At 41.6% G+C, this 21,230-nt stretch overlaps 1 protein-coding gene across 3 annotated transcripts in view; it reads right to left on the bottom strand.

Moving 5' to 3' along the window:
* Nucleotides 1-5,061: 5,061 nt before the first annotated feature.
* NARS1 (asparaginyl-tRNA synthetase 1) overlaps nt 5,062-21,230 on the bottom strand; it is a 32,748-nt gene continuing 16,579 nt past the window's right edge. For all 3 annotated transcript variants that reach the window (XM_042453638.1, XM_042453639.1, XM_042453637.1), the window contains exons 9-15: nt 20,245-20,466; nt 18,810-19,009; nt 15,889-16,024; nt 14,813-14,926; nt 12,937-13,068; nt 11,004-11,135; nt 5,062-6,464 (exon numbers count right to left, since the gene is read on the bottom strand). In XM_042453638.1, coding sequence (XP_042309572.1) covers nt 6,333-6,464; nt 11,004-11,135; nt 12,937-13,068; nt 14,813-14,926; nt 15,889-16,024; nt 18,810-19,009; nt 20,245-20,466 — 1,068 coding nt within the window. In that variant the 3' untranslated portion in view covers nt 5,062-6,332. The remainder of the gene's footprint in view (nt 6,465-11,003; nt 11,136-12,936; nt 13,069-14,812; nt 14,927-15,888; nt 16,025-18,809; nt 19,010-20,244; nt 20,467-21,230) is intronic.

Genomic DNA, 21,230 nt, shown 5'->3' with positions numbered 1-21,230 from the left:
ACCTCCTCTGAACAAAGCTTGCCAAGAAACCCCCATGGTAGGTTCGTTGCATGGTTGCCATAATTTGGAAATGACTTCAAGCACACGGTACCAACAACTATTTACAGAATGTGCTATTAAAACAAAAAACACAAAGCCTAAAAACATACTCACACTCACACTTTTCAAGGCAGCACTCTCACACTGTGGTTTATCTCCTTCACTCTGACTGGAGATTATTATCTAGGATCTGGGAATCATAACTGGAGTAACAAATTACATTGTTATTGTTGTTTTAATTATCTAATTTACTTATTGAGATTCACACCCACCTACCCACTTTCTACCCATCACAGAATGTGTTTTTATTCCATTCCAGCCCCTTGAAAACCTTAGGAGCTGACAGCGTGTGAGTAATCTTGGCGGCTGAATGGAGAACCAGTGTCCCATGGTTGTTCACATGCTCACTGTTGATGTAGAAGGCAGCAGCTTTTAAACCTGCAAGTGTTAAAAAGGTTATTTCCTTTATGCAGTCAGGAGAAGCTGCAGTTAAACTCAATTACTAAAACAGGGTGTCTTTCAAACCCATACTGTGGTCAGTTAACTGCTCTTTAGAGCCATACACGCTTATCTGTGAAACTTGTGAGGGTGCATTTTGGAAATCAATAAGGTTAGGATTCATCGATATTTTTTTCCTCCCTGTTGTCTGCTGCTGACTTTCATATAAGTCAAGTGGTTTTAAAAAACAAGTAGAGTTTACTGCTGTGGTTGACCCACCATTTATCTGAGAGCAGGTTTCATTAGGCCTACCCAATTTCACATTGGCATCAAACTTGTGCAATCCTTTTAGTTCATGTTTAGACCAAGGATAAGAACTGCATTGCTTTCTATATATTGTTGAACTGCAACTCCCAGCAGCTTTAGCTAGCAACGCCAGTAGCGAAGAATGCTGTATGTTTTTCACCAACAGCTGGAAGGCAGTGCAATTCACACCCATCATATGACAGGTGGTATTCTGGTCATCTGGACAATATCACACTACACTTATAGTGCTATTATTCCACAATAACTGCTATGGCTGTCTCCTGTGGAATCCTGGGAGTTGCAGTTTAGGAAGGGGCATTTAAGATTCTCGACCAGAGACTTGTTAGGTCTCAGTAAAATATAAACCTCAGAATTCCACAGGAGGCAGCCAAGGCAATTAAAATGGAATAACAGAGCTGTAACAATATAGTGTGACACCATTGTCAGGAATAAAAACTGTGATTAGTCTCTATGCACCACTGTAATGCTATCCCCACAATTTATACATTTATAATGTTTTATCTGTGAGCCGCCTTGGGTCCCTCTTGGGAGAAAGGCAGCATACAAAATAAATAAATGAATGAATAAACAGTTGCCCCTCTGTATCCACGGATTCTTTATCCACAAATTCAACCATCCACGGCTTGATTTTGCCATTTCATATAAGGGACATCATTTTACTATCCATTGTATTTAATGGGACTTGAGCATCCATGGATTTTGGTATCCACAGGGGGTCCTGGAATTGAACCCCAGCAGATACCAAGGGTCCACTGTATAGTGTATATTATTTATCTTGGGATGTGTTGTGTGCCTTCAAGTCGTTTCCAGCCTATGCCAACACTAAGGCGAACCTACCATGGGTTTTTCTTGGCAATATTTGTTCAGAGGAGATTTGCCCTTGCCTTCTTTTGAAGCTGAGAGCATGTGATTTGCCCAAGGTCAGCCAGTGAATTTCATGGCCAAGCGGCAATCGAATCCTGGTCTCCAGAGTCATTCTCAAGTCACTATGCCACACTGGCTCTTTTAGTCATTTTGCTTAGATTTCCTATCCTTAAAATTGTTACTGGGAGCCTTTAAATAATTTCCATCCAGCTTATGGTAAAGGGGTGTGTCTTGCAAGATTTGCTCAGAGTTGTTTATTTGTTGTTGCCTTTGCCTTCCTCTGAAGCTGAGAGAGTGTGACTTGCCCAAAGTCACCCAGTGAGCTTCCATGTCCAAGTAGGGTTTTATGTCCTGGCCTTCTGGAGTCCTAGGCCCGTTACAGACAAGCTAAAAAGTACGCGCAGAGCGCGTACTAGGGTTAAGACAGGGCGGTGACGACCGCGCTGCCTCCAAACGAGGCGTGCGGTTGACGTATTGGGGTTGCGGCAGGGGGCCTAGGGCGCCCTTTCCGCAACCCCGGAAGGAGCTCCGTTTCAGAGCTCCTTCCTGGTTTGGTCCGCTGGGCGCAGCCTTCAGACGGCTGCGCCCAGCGGACCAAAGGAGAAAGGGGCCAAATGGCCCCTTTCTCCTTCTCCCCACCGCCGTGGGGTGTCCTTGGGGCTTCAAGCCCCAAGGACACCCCTTTCCAGGCTGCGGGGAAGGGGCCTTTTGCCGCTTCCCCGCAGCCTGGAAAGCGGCGGATCGGGGCTTCAGTGGCTGCCGCTCTGGCCGCTGAGGCCCCAATCCAGCGGGGAAAGGTGCGCCTACAGGCCGCCCCAAAGGGGCGGTCTGTGACGTGCCCTAGTCTAGCATTCACTCCACTCCACCAGTTATGAGAGCAAGGATTAATACATTTCAGCCAACGGAGGACTTAGTTGCAAGCAATAAGCGACCTGGCGCCTCCAAATGTTGTGGACTCTTATCAGCCACAGATAGTATGGCAAATGCTCAACGATTATGGGTGTTATAGCATAAAATATCTGGAGGGCAGGGCCACTTACCTCTGCTCTGTGGGGTTTGCCAAGAGCTGCAGAATGCCCAAGGTGCAACAAACAACTATTAAATGCACGCACACACACACTGTAATGCTTTGTTTTCAAGAATCATTGCACCAGAGAAGCTGATTGTTTAACCAATTAGATCACGTCTCTCAAGCTTGTCCAAACTCAAACTCAGCATTGTGTGCTCCAGATGCACTTACAAAATGCCACACAATAAATCAGCAAGGAAAGCAAACAAAAGGCTTAAGTGCTCACGTTATATCTTTGGCCAGTGGCACAGATCTTATAAATAAAATGACTGTACTCTGACTTGGCTGGAGCCCACAAAGAAAACCAGCTCACCCTCACTCTGCTGATCTTCAGAAAGGAGCAGTTTAGAAATAATGCAGCTGCATTTAGTACCAAAACATCCCAAGCTTCATCTATTGCCCAAGGCAGTATTCTGTCAAGGGCCACTGATTTTCTCATGAGGCTCCTATACAGCCTTTGTGTCTCTTTGCAGCTTTGTCCAAGTGAACTGTGCTGCTTTTGTAAAGTAACACCCGAAATCCACAAAACAGCCAACCACAATGTACTAAATATATGATGCATGTTTTTCAGAGCTCCACTGGCTTCTTCATCAGGCAAAAAGTCATGGTACATACTTCTTTCATGGTACAAGTTTGATTTGTCAGATTTATGGGAGAACAAGCCTTATTAGCTGTTATTTGTCATGACAACTGTAGAGAACCTCCAACAGGGAATTGCAACAGGAGTCCTGCTTCTGATGGTCACAACTTCCCTTGCTGGTGGGATGGCATTGGCAACATCCTCCTCCTACACTTCGATCAGTAGCTGAACAGACCTCATATGCTTGCTGTGGCCTGCTTCCAGGGCAGAAAGGGGTGACATATCACTGCCCCTTCCTGCCAATCTGTAGAGCCCCTTAGTATGTTCCACAATGGTGTCATTCTGAGTCGTAGAAGAGATATTGTGCATCCAAGCCTTGCAAGTTTCCCAACTGCCCCCACCACCACCAGTGAAAGATGCAGCTAAGCCTCATGCAGATAGGCAAAGAGCAGGAGACACCACCATACTAAATGATCAGTGAGGCGGAGTTGTGGTTTTAACGATCCCGAAAAGAAATTTTATGCAACCCTTATCCCCACCATGGTCTTAAAGGCTGCTAGTTCCCCTTGTTTTTCTTGTGCACCAGTACTGAATGTATATTACTTGCCAAGGTCACCAGGTGGCTTTCCATGGCCAAGCAGATGATCTCCAGAGTCACAGTCCAACACTCAAACCACTACACAATACTGGGTCTCTATTATTACTAGTAGAACAATTAAGATTAATGCTACTACAGGTTGTCTATCTTATCTGAAATATTGCAAAATCCCAAATTGTCCATATGAGTGGCCAAGATAGTGACATTTTAGCTTTGCGATGGTTCAATGTACACAAATTTTGCACCTAATTATTTAAAATATCATGTATAAAATTACTTGCAGTTTTCTTGGATAAGATGTATAACATAAATTTCATATTTAGACTTGGGTCCCATCTGTAAGATATCTCATTATGTATATGTAAATATTCCAAGATCAGAAAAAACCGAATTCAAGCATTTCAGATAAGGGAGATTCAACCTGTAATACTGAGTGCCTAGCCTAATTAGATCAATTAGAGTAGTTTACTAATGCTTCAGTTTCTGTGGATAAGTGATGATTATTGGAATAATTTATGAATATTTTCTTCATTTAGGCATCAAGAGTCCTCTTCCACAAGGGAACCCTCCCCTGCTCTTATTCCCATTTTAGATACCAACTAAAAAAGACAACACAAAATGGTATCTATGCTGTGATTACTGGTCATGGCAGAGATTTCACAACCCACAATGCCTTGCACCCATCATGGGGCTAGACTGGGAATTAAGGCAAACTGCAAAAGGGTCATGTCACCACCAAGTCTCAAGGGACAGTAGCATTCCCAAGATTTTATCACCACCGGACACTTCAGATATCCTCATGTACATGCAGAAATGTAGAGAAATGATAAAAAGAAAAGACATACAGTATAGATTAAAGAACTAAATTTGTTCCCTTTACTCCAATGCTATGAATTTATTGATTGCTAGATTTGAAACAGGGACATGCAGAGCAGGTACCCCACCACTACTGCCCAGTCGTTTCTAGGCAGAATCCAGACAATCCCAAGTGTCTGTATTTGTACTTCTACATCTTTCCAGTTAACTGTTTTTATGGCTGAAAATTAGGTTTAATGCCTGCTAATACCTGAAGAAATGAAGGAGCAGAGGAGCAAAGGTGAAGCAGAGTCGCCTGCTGGTTTTTTGTTTTGTTTTGAGATAGGAAGTACATGTCTATCAGTTTTGGCTGACCTCTTTCCAAGAAACCTGACACCTGGCTTGACAAGGAACTGAGAGGTGTCAGTTCCTACTTAAAAACTACAATTGCTAAGGTTCTTGGTGGGGAAGCTATGCCAACAAGTTGCGAGTTGTTTTTTAACCATAGCAGACATGTTGAAAAGCATGCTAGCCAAGTATAAAACGTAGAGGCTGCATCTCCCAAGATCATAGTTGCTCAAGACATTCTGAAGCAATGGGGAGCTTTAATAGAAGTCATCCTCATCTGGCAAGCCAAATGATAAATTAACACAAATTTCAACACATACATATAGTCAAAAGAGATTGGCAAGTAGGAATACATTTACCTTCCTACAAGTATTGTTCCTTATAGTTTATATTTCAACATTGTCCCAGCCAAGATCCCCCTTTTATACAAGATGCCTTATCATACTTAAGACAAAGAAGTAAGCTGCAATTAATGACTAGGTTACTACAGTTTGAGAACTGGTATACCTTCATGGCAACATTCTGCATTTTGGTAGATAGTCTCAAGGGAGAGTTAACTGTCCAATGAATTTATTTTCTTCTCTTTCTAAGAACCCAAATGAAAACGTACATTTTGGAAAACGGTAATTATTCCCCCCCCCCCACTTTTTAGTAGTAGTTTAACGTTTTATCAGATGTCAAGCCTAGACCTTTTTGAAAATTATGAAAATACTTTTATGGGATTCTTTTAGGGACCTGTAAAAGCTGCATGTTGCAAAATAGGTGATATCTAAGGGCTAAATCACATGGCAGAAATAATCCAGTTTGAGACCACCATAACTGCTCTGGCTCAATGCTAGGGAATTCTGGGAACTGTAGTTTTGTGAGTCATTTACCTTTCTCTGTCAGAGAGCTCTGGTGCCACAACAAATTACAGTTTCCAGAATTCCCCAACACTGAGCCAGGGCAGTTAAAGCAGTCTCGAACTGGATTATTTCTGCAGTGTATTGTTTTGGCACTAAGTAATGCATACTGCTTATAAAAACAACAACAACAACTAGTAATCAGTACATTCAAATATCCCAACAGAATGAATGAGGTAAGGAAGGGAGGGGAGGAAAGAAGAGTTCCTGAAATCAGTGAATTTCAAGTTAAATTCAACATGATTATATTTTCACTTGAAAAAAAAGAGAATGAAGAATATTTGTTTTTGTAGGATGATGAAACAGGATCTTCAGAGCAAAGAGGAGGGCTCTGGTGAACACTGGCTTGGATTCTGCCCAAGTTGATCTCAGTTAGGGTTTGCAGCGCTGGACAAAGCGTGGGTAGAGACACACATCCCGAATGTGGTGCCTGTTCAGAATCCAGGTTAGGAATCTTTCCAAGCCCAAGCCGTAGCCACCATGTGGGCATGTGCCATATTTACGCTGTGAAGCCAAATAAGAAAGAAACATCATCAGTTCACTGACTTGACAAACAGCAAGATCAGAATGAAGAAGCAAGAACCTATAACCATGTACAACTTCAAATGCCTTGCAGCCAGATCTTCAAGATACAGGACTGTGACTTTTTAATTATTTCCATTCCTATTTTCACCACTGAGGATGGGGTATATTCTTTCTCTCCTTAGAACAGCCTTGCAAGGACAGAAACAGTAACTGCCTCAATCCTCCTGTGGTGTTTGTCTGAGTGGGGATTTGAACTCATGTCTCTGCAGTCTTCTGCCCAGGACTGTATTTACAGTATTCTGTAAACTGCCTTGGGTCTCCATATCAAAAGTCAGTTGAGATATGGATAAATAATTTAAATAAAATAATTGCTACACAAGAGGTCAAGAACATTTAGCTTTCTATATATTTTGGATTATAGTTCAAGCATGGAAATACAGGGTCTGTTGGTGGCAGAGGCAGGCATCACTTCTCTAGCAATTTTGAAGAAATCAAGTGTTTTAAAACCGACCCCAAATCCACTACCATATGCTTCTATGGAGCAGGGAGGCTTGCCTCCTCCAGAGCCAGTGTGGAAGTGCAGGATGCTAGCCTCTATAAGCAGGTGAGGCAAACATATATATGTTGGCATTGTAATATGTGTAAGGCTGTGTTAAAAGGATCTGCTTTGCAGAGCACTGCTTGCAAATATGTGGCCTGTATTAGCAGCTTCCAATTCTCTCTTGAAGGCCTTTAAGCAGTAGAGAGGTCAGCAAGACTGCAAAAGAACCACCACCACCACCACCCTGCCCTAGGACTCTGCTGATAGTGACAGCTACCACCCTAGCACCAAGGCCACATCCAAACAACACCTAGTCTTGCTGCAGATCGAGGATCGAGAGAAACCTCTTTACTTGCCTTCTGTGTTGCTAACTTTAAACAGAGGCTGGCTAGCCCTCTGTCACAGCTGCTTTGATTGTGTGTTCCCACATGGCAGGGGGTTAGATTGGATGGCCCTTGAGGTCTCCTCCAACTCTATGATTCTAACTAGATTACTGCACTACACTCTTACAGTGCTGCTATTCCATTTTAACTGTTCTAGCTGCCTCCTGATGCATTCTGGGATTTGCAGTTTAAAGAGGGGGATTTAGAATTCTCAGCCAGAGAGCTCTTAGGCCTCACTGAACTACAAGCCTCAGAATGCAACAGGAGACAGTCAGAGCAGTTAATGTGGAATAGCAGCACTATAAGAGTGTAGTGCGGTAATGTCAGTCACAAGAGATCAAGATATTATTTACAGCACCACCAGAAGTTATGCAGGTGGTGAGGGAAGGAGGGTGACAGGCACAACTGTGCTTTCCCAGTGTCCATTTGGAGAAGGGTATGTGTGGAATTGCACATGGTAGGTTCCAGCTGCCACTATATATCCTGGGGGACAACTGTTGTGCAAAGAAGTACTCAATGCCTCCTGCACAGGATTGAAATAAGAAGGTATGCCAGTACAGGGTTTGCAATTGTGTGAGGAAGACTTCCTCCCATTTTTCCCAAAGGCCACACTTTCCAAGCACTTCAGGAGTGTTGCAAAACAATTCCTGCTGCTATTTTTGATCACTGGAGCATGGAGCACATCTATCACCACATGCAGACTACGGGTTGCACTGTCTCCATTCCTGTGCAAGGGTAACTTTGGTTACACTAGTGTGTGCTGCCAAGAAGATTCCAGACTTTAAGAAGTATGCTTAAAGAGAGGTAACAAAGGATTTGGTCCTTCCCTTAGCCTTACTAGCATAGCCACAATGCAGTATGTCTCTGTCATATGGAAAGAGAACCACAGCTAAACCAAAAGGAGCTGCTAGACGAATGGTGGTGCATCAAGCAGTGTAGCAGAAATAGATTAAATGTCCCCTTCTAGGCTTTGGTTTGGATCTTTCTGTCAGCTCCTATGAGCCGCTGCCTTGGGGCACCAGCTTGTTAAAGATGAAGCTGATCAGGCCGTGCCCTTTTAGACAGAATACCTTTCAAGAACCACTTTCTGTTCTGTAAATTAATAAAACAAGCAGAGCAGAAAGGAAGGTTGCAGCTCCCCAAGGTTTTAAATGTTGCCACTGAGGCCACACCACAATTTCCATGCAAAGGATGGAAGTGGGAAACTGGATAGATTGGCGCAATCACTCCTTCAGTGAGCAAGAGTGATGGGTCTTCTCCCCTGCCACAGAAACCAGCCAAATGCAACAAACAATGTGTCAAGCATGAGCATTTGGGTCGCCCAAGGGCTGAAGAAGAGACTCTGAGCCAAGAAACAGTTTAAAATTTCTGCTGCCAGATGTGTCCTGAGTGCCAAAATTAAGAGTAACTCAAAACAATATCCAGAGTTGGGGAACACAGTTTATTAAGTGCCAACCCCCTCTCCCCAAAGTGCAAGCTTTTCAGTTCTACAGAACTCTTTTCATCAGGCAAGAAAGTACAAAAACTAGAGGCTAGGGTAACTCTAAAAATTTGGCCATATGAAAGTGCAATATGACAACAATGGGAGGGTCTAAGTTGCCCAACCCTGATTTAAATAGATTACAGTGGTGCCTCGGGTTACGAAATTAATTCGTTCCGCGGCCGCTTTCGTAACCCGAAAAGCCTTCGTAAGCCGAATTGCCATAGGCGCTAATGGGGAAAAGCCGCGTTTCGTGCGAAAAAGCGCCGAAAAGCACCAAAAATTTTCTTCGTAACCCGAAAAAACATTCGTAACCCGGAACAATTATTTCCAATGGGATTTTTTCGTATCCCGAAAATTTCGTAACCTGGGTATTTCGTATCCCGAGGTACCACTGTACATCAATCTGTTCAATGTAGCATCATTCACACAGTTGGCAATGTAAAACAGTGCTTCCCAAGCTAACTGTTGTGAGGGATCAGTGGTTATTTTTCTTCCAATGTGCCAGGGAATGATAACATATTTGTGCCTATGGATTACAACGATTTCTTTACTTTCTGAAAACTCACTAAGGGCCTGCAGTTAATGGCTGAGGGACCAGCACTGCCACCACTCTGAGTAACATTTGTTTTTGTATGGAAAGGCGGGGTATAAATAAAACTAATAATAATAAATAATAATAATTTCAATTTATGATGACTCTTAAGTTGAAAAACTTATCCTAGGGGTTTCTTGGCATGATTTATTTAGTAGTGCAGTTTATCAATGCCTTCCTGTGAGGCTGAGAGAGGGTGGCCCAAGGCCACCAAGGGTTAGTCTATATGCTAGCGTATTGTACAAATTGCTGCCGATTTTTGTACATCTGCGATGGTGCTTGTCTTCACTTTCCTGTGCAAATTCCCATCTATTTACCCTCCCTCTGCTGAAAATATGCAGCCATGCAAAGCAAATCGGTGAACACACATTTGATCATGCACATCTTCATGGATACTCTGGGAAAAACTGCAACTTCTTTTTCTGCAGTTTATGGAATTTTTGCCCCCTGCGAAAAACCTGAAATCATCCGAATTGCATGTGGCCAAATCACATTCTATTCCAATCAAATGAGGAATATTTTAATTGTGTATACAAGCCCTCAATGGAATTTCCATGCCTGAATATGTATTTAAGCCTTGGTCTCTCAGACCATTATGCCATGCCATGCAGTAGCATTGCTGTGAAAAACTTTTGGAAAGCCAAGAGTAGGCACAGCGTGTCAGAATCCAGTAGAATCTGTCATAACTCTGTAAATGTATTTCTATGTTGGCTGTGTAATAGAATGATAACTGAGTGTGAGTTATGTTGAATGTATATACATCAATAAATATTACTGTTTAGTATATATGCATAAATTGTATGTGAAAACCATTTATAGGCAACTCTCAAAAAGAATGTTGATGGCTCTAGCTGGAGAGACTGCCTGGTTTGAATATGCATAAATGTGTGGAGGAGTATTTTTCTAAAGCCAGCCTTGTGGAAAAAGAACAGCAAGGCAAGAACAAAGTTTAAAAGAAGAGTTGGACAAATGGGCCTAAAATTGGTACTAGGTGGGTATGTTATAGAATAAAAACAAATCAAGTGAATGCTTGCGAAACTAGAGGGCAGGGCATGGGTCACAACAGGATGGAGACCGTTGATGAGGGCAGATCTGGTTGCAGTCTCCTTTCAGCAATTGGTAACAGCACAGACTGTGTCTCGTCTAGCTTGGACCCCAGACATAGTGCAGGCCATCACCATGAGGAGCAGGTGCAAAAAGACATCTGATAACCCCCAGGGCAAGGAGGTTAGCAGCCAGACTTGTCCCCATCCTACCTCACTCACTCATGCTCTATTGTCCTTTAGAACAATAGACTCAACCACTTAGCTGTCAAACTGTATCTGGATCTGTTTTGCTTGGACAACTTTAGCAAGATGGAGGGGGAGGGAAATATACTTTAAAAAAACTAGTTTGTCCACTAAAAGATTGTTTTCTTTGGCCTATGTTTGGCCTTGGAACAATTTAGTGTTTACACAGTTGTTCACAGAGAAGGGAAATATAAAACCCAACAAGAGAAACCATACTAAATACTACGCACCTGGTCTGTGTACCAATAATAAGGTGTGGGATCAATGCCTTCTCTCTTGTAGCCTTCCAGCAGCTCCTCACTGTCCCAAATACGCATTGAGCCTCCCACAATCTCTCCAACATTGGGCATCAGTACATCAACCTAAAGAAGGCAAGATATTTTTAAACTAAACAAAAACAATACAGTAAGAGTTCACAGGGGACAAGTGAAAATTAACTTAGTTTAAGTCAGGTCTTTTTTTTAAAAAACTATGAAGAGCATGGTTTGGCTGAAACAGGCTGTGCTTAGGGTCTTAAATGCCAATGCTGATGAAAGCACTACAGGTAGATCATCTATTCTCACCCCAAGTTGTATATACCAGATTGTGACCTCATTTCCCAAGGCTCTTCTTATTTCATAGCTTTTTACACCACTCTCCATCATTTCAGCTTCCAGCTTGTATTGTAGTGAACCCCTGACCTCACCTTTTCTCTAAAGACACTCCCTCACATACAACACACATTGTTTTTTAACCAAGTCACAGCCACTGTCCAAATTACAGAGAAGCAAGTGGTAGAATTCTAGAAAACTGTAGGCGCATCTACACTGACAGGAAAATCCAGCTTCAAATTACCCTGATCTGTAGCAACCATGGGCTTTACACATGAAGGCAAGTTCCAGAGAACTGTCCATATAGTTCTTCCTTTCGAACTCACCTGTCTGATAAATCACAGTATGGACGGCCACATAGCTGTGGCCGTTCTAAGGGCTTTTTTCTGTCCCTTCCCATGTCTATATATGTATGTATTTCTGAACAAAGACAGGAAAAATCTCCACTTTTCCTGCTCTAGATTAAAGCCCTGAAACATTGAGAAAGCCCAGATTTAGCCTCAATTGTCCCATGTCATTTGAACAGCTTGCTGTGAAAACTGTGTAAGACCATGTTGTTTGGCCTGTGTGGAACTCCCTGTACAAACCTGTTCAAATTTTAAGACGTTTTGGGAAGGGGTCTCTCTTGGTCCCACTACCACCACAAGCACAAATGGTGAGGACACAGGAGAGAGCTTTTTCAGTGGCTGTTCCCATGCCATGGAACTCCTTTCCACAAGAAGTCCAATTCTACTCTATTCTCTCTTTCTGCCAGCAGGAAAAGACCATTCTATATAGGCAGGCCTTTGATTTTTAAAACACATGGTAAAAAGGTGTTTTCAGTATGGTGTGCTGAGCTTTTTTTAGTTACATTTTTAAAGTGCTTTAAGTTATTTTAAGTATGTGCTTTTTAAATAAATAGTTTTTTAGAAAAAATCTTTTGTATAATGGAGAGTTGAGTTGAACTCTATATGACATGCCAGAAAAAAAATGGCAAATAAATAAATACTTTCAGAAGTGCCCCACATTAGAGTTGGAGGGCATGTAAGGACATATTCATTTTTGAATGCTTCCCTGCACTAATGCACTCAAACTGTAGAAAATGAGGGTATCAGAAATAAATTTAAGACAGTTCTTTCCCTGATATGCCAGCTTGCACCATGCAGGGAGCATTCAAAACAATAGCACTACATACACTCCAAAGTAACAGTCCAGAGCATCTTCTGCAGATAAATGTGATTCAGACCTCATCAACAAGTGTCAGAAATCAAGTAATTTCCATTCATGTGTGTGATATAACCATTGAAGAAGATCTCACAATCTTTTAAGACTTCCTGATCTATCCACAAAACCATCTTAAACACTCTTAAAGCACAGCTTGCTTTGAGAGAAGTGTTGTGACTTTCTATAAAATCTTACTGGTTAATTGCTTTCAAGACCTCGCTAACCTCCTGACAACTCTCATGTCTGTTCCTCAGTTAACAAATCTGTGGAGTCATTTGAATGTGGGGAGGGAGGGAAGAACCCCATTAAAAAGTCTAACAGCTCCCCTGCCCCATCTTGCATGCAATACGTGCAGGGAACATAAACTGACAGATTCAGTAAGGCGGGAATCCTCAGGGCAGCGCTGCATGTAGAAGGACTTTATCTCAGCAGGAAATCGACACAGCAAGATTGGCTCATTAATGGCATCCGTCATCTGTCTCTCGGGAGCCTCCGGAATATCCTGCGGTTAAGAACAAGACTTATTAGTTCATCCACTCCCACCTCCTTCTGCTTAGAATAGCAGTGCTATATCTTCACTCACTAAGCCCCCTTCCTTCACAAACCTCACCCCTTTAGCAATGGGGCGTGTGTGTTGTCTGTGTCCATTTTAACTAACCTAACTTCGATGTACTCATTATCAGCTGCAGCTTCCAAGTCTCAAGGGAGTGAATCCTCTTTGGCTTTTAGTCCAAAAGGGAGCTTGCCAAAGTACCAAACCCTATCCCCTAGAATAAATCCAGCACTACAGACAACTCACCACTCTATTGTCACAGAATCCACCACCATTTATTGCTGCTTATTTATATAGCCGGGGTGATGCTTAGTGTTCAAATGTCTCATTATTTGATTTACAGTAAAATGTAGTTCAATAACCCATGAAACTATAATTCTCATGTATCCATTGGATCAAGGTATTGTCTGCAAGCTAAGGAGGAATCTCAGTACTATGATACTCACAGCAAACTCATTCTCTTAGTGGGGAATCTTGGGTAGTCAAAACACTATTGCCCATACACAAGAGTAGGGAGTTCCAAAGTTTGGGGGCAGCCACTAAGAAGGCTCTGTCTCCAACTCTTGACATGCTTAATAGATGTTATCAAGGCAGAGAGATAACTCCCTGGAAAATGTCAACATCCAGACAAGTGAATACTGAACCAATCTAGTACCTTGGAAGGGATTACCAGCACTCTGAATCATGCCTGGAAACAGATCTAGCTATTACTTAGGTATCACATCCTCCTTCTGACTCCAGTCAAGACCATTTTGAACCTGCAGATGTTTTCAAACAGGTTTCAAAGGCACTGTTCTTAAAGAATAATAGAATCATAGAGTTGCAAGAGACCGCAAGGGCCATCCAGTCCAACGCCCTGCCATGCAGGAACTCTCAATCAAAGCATCCCAGACAGATGGCCATCCAGCCTCTGCTTAAAGACCTCCAAGGAAGGAGACTCCACTACACTCAGAGGGAGTTTGTTCCACTGTTGAAACAGCCCTTACTGACAGGAAGTTCCTCCTAATGTTGAGGTGGAATCTCTTTTCCTGTAGCTTGCATCTATTGCTCTGGGTCCTTGTCTCTGGTGCAGCTGAAAACAAGTTGGCTCCCTGCTCAGTATGACATCCCTTCAAGTATTTAAACAGGGCTATCATATCACCTCTTAACCTTCTCTTCTCCAGGTTAAGCATCCCCAGCTCCTTAAGTCGTTCCTCATAGAACATGGTTTCCAGACCTTTAACCATTTTAGTCACCCTCCTTTGGACACACTCCAGTTTTTCAACATCTTTTTTAAATTGTGGTGCCCAGAACTGGATGCAATATTCCAGGTGGGGCCTGACCAGAGCAGAATAGAGTGGCACTATTACTTCCCGTGATCTAGATACTATACTTTTACTGATACAGCCTAAAATCGCATTGGCCTTGTTAGCTGCTGCGTCGCACTGTTGATTCATGTTCAACTTGTGGTCTACTTGGACTCCTAGATCCCTTTCACATGTAGTCTCGTTCAGCCAGGTGTCCCTCATCCTATATCTGTGCATTTTATTTTTCCTCCGTAAGTGCAGTACCTTACATTTCTCCCTGTTGATGTTCATTTTGTTAGCTGTGGCCCAACTTTCTAGTTTATTCAGGTCAATGTAATATGGAAATCTGAAACTGCTACATTTCAAAGAACAGGGACAGATTTACAAATAACAATAACAAAGCTTACATCTCCAAATTCATAGTAGTTTCCATCTTCCTTCTTCACATCATGTTCCTTCAGCCACACAATGGCATCTGTGTAGTTCATGCGCCTGAAGGGACGTTTTGGGAGTTCAAAGTTCTGCACAACAGAAGAAAGGCACCCTTGAGTTCCAAAAGCAAACCTTTTGATTTGTTGATTTATCTGAATTTTCTTGTCCCTAATTGTAACAGGCAAAGTTTAGACACATTACTCCCTTGGACTACAGTCCGCAGAATCCTTCACCATCTGTGCTGGCTGGGAGATTCTGAGAGCTGTAGTCCAAAGAAATGACATTTCAAAGTTCTGGCAATATGTTATGACAACATACAAATCAAAGTACACAAAATCTGTTGTTTTTAAAATATTATCATTTCTATTTATGTATACTGTAGTTTCCATTCCTCCTCTCCCTTTATGTTATTATCTAGACCAGTGGTTCTCAAAGGCTGATCCTCCATTTGGTGTGGACTTCAGATCCCAGAAGCCCCAGCCAACTTGGCCAACAGTCAGGAATTATGGAAGCTGAAGTCCAAAACATCTGGAAGACCACTGATCTAGACTGTAAGTCCCCTGGATCAGGGATCTGCCTACAACACATTCACAGAGGTAGTGTAGTAGTAAAAGTACAGTGGTACCTCGGGATACGAATTACCCAGGTTACGAATTTTTCGGGATACGAATAAATCCCATAGGGATTTATTGTTTCGGGTTACGAAGGTTTTTTCGGGTTACGAAAAAACCCTGGCGCTGTTTTAAATGGAGCCGCGGCAGAGCCGCGGCTTTTTTTTCATTAGCGCCTATGGCAATTCGGGTTACGAAGGTTTTTCGGGTTACGAAATTAGCCGCGGAACGAATTAATTTCGTAACCCGAGGTACCACTGTAATAATAGATGGTAGGACAAAACCAAGTATGGCATTTGAAAGCATTTCCCAGAATCCTTTGCAATGGGAGTTATATGGCCAATATAGCAGAACTGCTATGCATAACATGGCCAAAATTCAGAAAGAAAATGGGCTGAAGTCAACAAGCAAAACATCTTTTGTTTGTCATGGCCACTTACTGGATTGAGGGCATACAATAACTCAGATACAGGTGATTTCAAGACTCTGTCCACAACATCGCAAACTAGATCCTCCAAACGGTTCAGCAAGTCTTCAAAGCTCATGAAAGGACATTCGGCTTCAATGTGTGTGTACCTGTATGAGAAAGCGGCAAGCAAAGACATTTTTATTCAGGTGTGTTTTTGGTAAATTACCAAAGAGGGATTTCATGAATGGGTGCTTTATATTTTCAAACTGATGTGCTTTTGTTTTTAATTCAACTGCTTTTCAGTACTGTGGTTTAGTATTATAGATGCTGTATTTCAGAATTCTGAAATCTGAAATGTTCCCAAAAGCAAAACTTTTTTCATGGGCGTCTGCGACAGTGGCACCTTTGCTTTCTAGATGGTTCAATGTACTCAAACTTGGTTCCATGCAGAAAATTGTTAAAAACATTGTATAAAATTACAGTACATTAAGGATATGTGTAGAAGATGTAAATGAAACATAAATGAAATTTGCATTTAAATTTGGGTCTCATCTCCAAGATATCTCATTATTGTGTATATGAAAATATAGGTATTCCAAAATCCCCCCAAAATCTGAAATCCAAAACACTTCGGCTTCCTAGCATTTCGGATAAGGAAGACTCAACTTGTATACCTTTTTTGTTTTCATTTACACATTTAAAAAAACACCTCTCTTGAGTCCCAGATTGAGGAGAAAGGCAGGTTACAAATGAAAGTCAATAAAAGTAGATGTTTTGAGTATAAAATAGGTGGAGAACCTGCCTGAGAACCATCTAACTCTGAGGCAGGTTCTCTACCTAGAGAGAGAACCTTACTTACTAGGTCTCTATTCACCTGTTCTCTCCATCACAGGCTCTAAAGCAGCTGATAACAAATTAAAGCAAAGTACAACTGAAACCTTATTATATAAAAGCTGAAAATACTGCAGTTAAAAGCACAAAGTTAAAACAGTTTAAAAGACAATAAAAAGGACACATTTACAACTCAGAACAGTAAAAGCCTTTCTGCCCCATGAATTGCAAGAACTAAACTAAATACATTTTTTTTGCTTAATTCATTTCTGCAAATGAATATGTTTAAGCTGCTCGTCCACAATATTTTATGTTGAACTGTGTGCCCTACACACTGAAATTAGTCTTTTGTAGCACCGTGATAACTTTGAAAGCAGTGAATGGTGAGACAAGGAGGCTGTGATAGGAAAGAAAGAATAACTATAGAAGCATCCACTCTCAGGAGCATCCTTGTTTGGTCAGAATTTTTTTAGATTGGTTATAATTTCTTCCCCCCATTCGTTATTTTTAAAGCATATGCCGCCTATGATTGGTGGCACTTCTGTGATGGCATGGAATGCCCATGAATATTCAAGAGAGAGAAAGAGAAAATCAATACTTCAAAATAATATCTTTGATTCAATTTTTCTCAGGAAAAGGAACATTGTAAATTTTTCAAGGATAGGTTTAATCTTTACATATGCCTTGAGGACAGGTATAGTGTGGTGGGGCAGCCTGAAGGAAAGGATAAAAAAGATTAAAGGGGCTGAAGGATGATTTGGTGGAGAAAAGGGCTTCAGGAAAGGAGCAGAGAAGAGCTAAAATGAAGCCAAGAAAGGCAAGTAGAAGAATATACTCTTAAAAAAAGAAAAGACAGATGGCCTGTTGCTTTGGAGACAAGTATACTGGGGAAGTTGGCCCAGCAGGCATGTGAACCAGGCACGTCCATGAGGATAAAGACAATCCTTCAAATAACTGTGTCCCAAGCTGTTCAGGGCTTTAAAGGTCACTACCAGAACTTTAAAATGGGCTAGGAGACAGGGGTGTCACTGGGCTTGGCATCACCCAGTGCGGTAACTCATGGTGTCACCCTCCCTTAACCTCCTCTCATATCACACCATATAGAATCCTTGGTAATGCTTTTTGTACTAACGAACTGTAACTCTTGTATATCACTAAATGTATTGGCAATAGGTGTGACATAAACAACTAACAAAATTACCATTATACCTTTTAATTACAGTATCACATGTACAGCCTAAATATATTTACATGTACATAGTTTCATGTGGTTAAAGTGAAAATTAGGTAATGTGATGTTTTTAAAGAAAGTTTTAAAAGGAATTTTTTAAAATTTTAATTTAAAAAACCCTGAGGTCTCTGCTTTCTCCTCCCACTGAGCCTTGCCTCACTCATGCCATCTTTTCCACTGATCTCCAATGTTTTAAAGGGAGGCAGGCAAAAGCCACAGCCCATTTCTGACAAAAGGTAGATGTTTGGAGAACTGTGGTGTTGCCACCTAGAATGTCACCTGGAGCAGCCTGCACCCCCTAGTGATACCCCTGTTTGGAGATGCACAGGACAGGTATCATATGGTACATCAGCAACAAAGAGCTGAACATCAAGTCATTTCTTTTCTTTGTTTTACATTTTTAAATTATATCATCTAAACCATATTCCCATTAAACCATTTATTATTAATTAAACCAATATTTAAAAAAAATATTAACATCTCCATTCTTATTTCTATTCTTTTTCAAACTATACTATTATTATTATTATTATTAACCTTTATTTATAAAGCGCTGTAATTTTACTAGTCATGATTCTACTGAAACTTAACACTATTAATTTGCCACTATTTAACTTATCACTATAACTAAGGGCACCCCATCCCCAGAGCATATTATCCTATTATTCTGCCTTCCAACTGGTAATTCTTCTTCTGGAGGTAAATCACCATCCTCTTTTATTAACACCTTTTCTACAAACATGTTCTATATTGCATCAAAATCATTCCTTTTCATTATTCCTTTTTTTAACTAGATTCCACATCAAGTCATTTGTAAATACCTACAGGCTTTCAGTGCACTTAGTTTGGAACACTGCATTATACATTTTGTCCTGCAAATGCTCTCTTACTCAGCTAAATGCCTGCGCGTCCGAGACTGTTCAGCTCTATATGACTGAGCAATGCAAAAAGTGTCTCCCAATGCTGGGATGCAGGTCTCCAGATACAGCTGGGATGACTGCGTCAAATATGCTTCTTCGCCAAAGTAATCCATTTTGAACAGAGTAGAGCCCCCTTCCACCTGTGTTTGAACCAGTGTTGGTGGAGTGATCTAGAACAAAAAAGACAGACACATTATATGAATATTCTAGGACACAGGAAACTGCCCTGGTCCATCTGGCTCAGTATTATTTACTCTGCATGGCAGCAGCTCTCCAAGGCTTCAGGTAGGATTCTGCCCTACCTGGAGAATGCTAGTATTATCCAGCAAATAATGATCAAGCTTCATCTTGGTTAGCCCCCAAAATCAGACTGAGTACAGCCAGGGTGGGTGGATGGTCCATTATTACATTACATTATATTATATGACACTATACTATATTATATTGTGTTCTTGTTCTTAGAATCATGGGCTGCATCCACAGTGCAGAAATAATCCAGTTTGATACTACTTTAACTCCCATGGCTCAAGGCCATGGAATTCTAGGAATTGTAGTTTGTTGTAGCATCAGACCTCTCTGACAGAAATGGCTAAATATCTCACAATACAAGCTGAACTTGATGTTCAGCTCCCAGAATAACACAGCATTGAGCCATGGCAGTTAAAGCAGCATCAAACTGCATTATTTCTGCAGTGGGGATAAGACCATAGGATCTTAGAGGTAGAAGGGGCCACAAGGGTCATCTATTTCAACCCCTTGTTAAAGGAGGAATATATAACTAAAATCTTGTGTGCCTTCAAATTACATGTGATTTATAGCAATCGTAAGGTGAATTTACGATTTTGGGGGGGGGGGGGTATTCTGAGGCTGAGACAATGTGATTAGCCCAAAGCCATTCAGTAGGTTTCTGTGGCCAAGTGAGAATCTAAACCCGGATCTCTCAAGAGTTCTAGTACAACACTTAAACCACTACACCATATTGACTCTATATTGTATTATATTACTTTAGCACCAGTTTCTGGCTCTTGGGAAATGCTGAACTATTTAAATAAGGATTGTCTTTTGCATTCAGTTTGTAAAACAAACTTCTGGAGTGTGTGTGTGTGGAAGGGATGTTACCAATGTCTTATCTGCTGCATCAAAAAAGTTTCCTTCAGCAAGAATTAAAATTCAGCCTCACTTTCCCCTTCCTGGAAATGGGTTTATAGCCAAGCTACCCACCACCCAGGATCTCATGGCTCCTTTCTCCAGCTCTTGCTCAAGCCTTGGATATACACATCTCCATCTGCCAAGCAATTTGAGATCATTTCCTTCCCGCAAACTGGTTCTGCCGAGTTAAAACAGGTAAAATCTTAGGTAGTACAGGCACACCAGTGAAGGTAAACAGAGCAGCAGAACCACTTACCTCATAGTAGCCTCGGTCAAAGAAGTGATCCCTGAAGCACTGGACGACTGTGGAGCGCACCTTTAAGATCCTGCTCAGGGTCTCCCCACGAATCATCATGTGCCGGTTGTTCAGCTGCACATCAACGTCCGACTCTTCATTGACCAGGTTATCAGCTCCACCTGCCGGAGCCAGCCCAATGAGTTCCCAGTAGTCACAGTTCAGCTCATGGCCTCCTGGAGCCTGTTGGGATTTGAATCATATTTGTGTTTTTAAAAAGAGGATAGCACAAAAGTGGCATCCTTTGAAACACCAACTAAAGCTCACGATTAACAAGGCACATTCTCTCAGGAAAATAGATCAGCTGTCAGGAAAGTTTGAAGAGGGGGAAATGTGGCTAAAGACAACCTCATCTATAAACACTGCAGAGTCTTTTCTGTTGTAGCACCCAGGTTGTGGAACTCCCTTTGGTCTAAAGATTCAGTAAGTCTCCACTCAAGAGATGCAGGAAAGTTGCTAAGATTAGAGAGAGAGAGAGAGAGAGAGAGAGAGAGAGGAGGGGGGGAAGGAAGGAAGGAAGGAAGGAAGGAAGGAAGGAAGGAAGGCACAGAACTTATGTTGTGAGCTAAATGTTTCACTTTGAACAAAATCAGTTCTTTTCATACAGATTTTCTTTTTATCTTACTCTTGCTTTTAATGTAACACACTGTTTTTTTAGTAATCTGTTCTAGGCTGAGTCTCCCTTATCCAAAATGCTTGGAACCATAGGTGTTTTGGATTTTTCTGGCTTCTAGAATACCTGTACAGTGGGCCTTTGGTATCCACTGGTGTTTGGCCCCGAAGCCCCGGTAGATACCAAAATCAATTCATAGATGCTCTAGAACTTGTAAATACAATGGTGTAGCAAAATGGTTTCCCTTCCCTTCTATAAAACAAATATAATTTAAAGGATGGGATATACATATTTTAGTAAATAAATAATGGTGGACTGTAACTGAGTGTTGAAG

Source organism: Sceloporus undulatus, chromosome 2 (assembly GCF_019175285.1).
Source record: "Sceloporus undulatus isolate JIND9_A2432 ecotype Alabama chromosome 2, SceUnd_v1.1, whole genome shotgun sequence".
In the NCBI taxonomy this organism is placed as follows: Eukaryota; Metazoa; Chordata; class Lepidosauria; order Squamata; family Phrynosomatidae; genus Sceloporus; species Sceloporus undulatus.
Note: the sequence above shows the minus strand (reverse complement) of the source record. Positions and strands in the feature narration are given on the sequence as shown.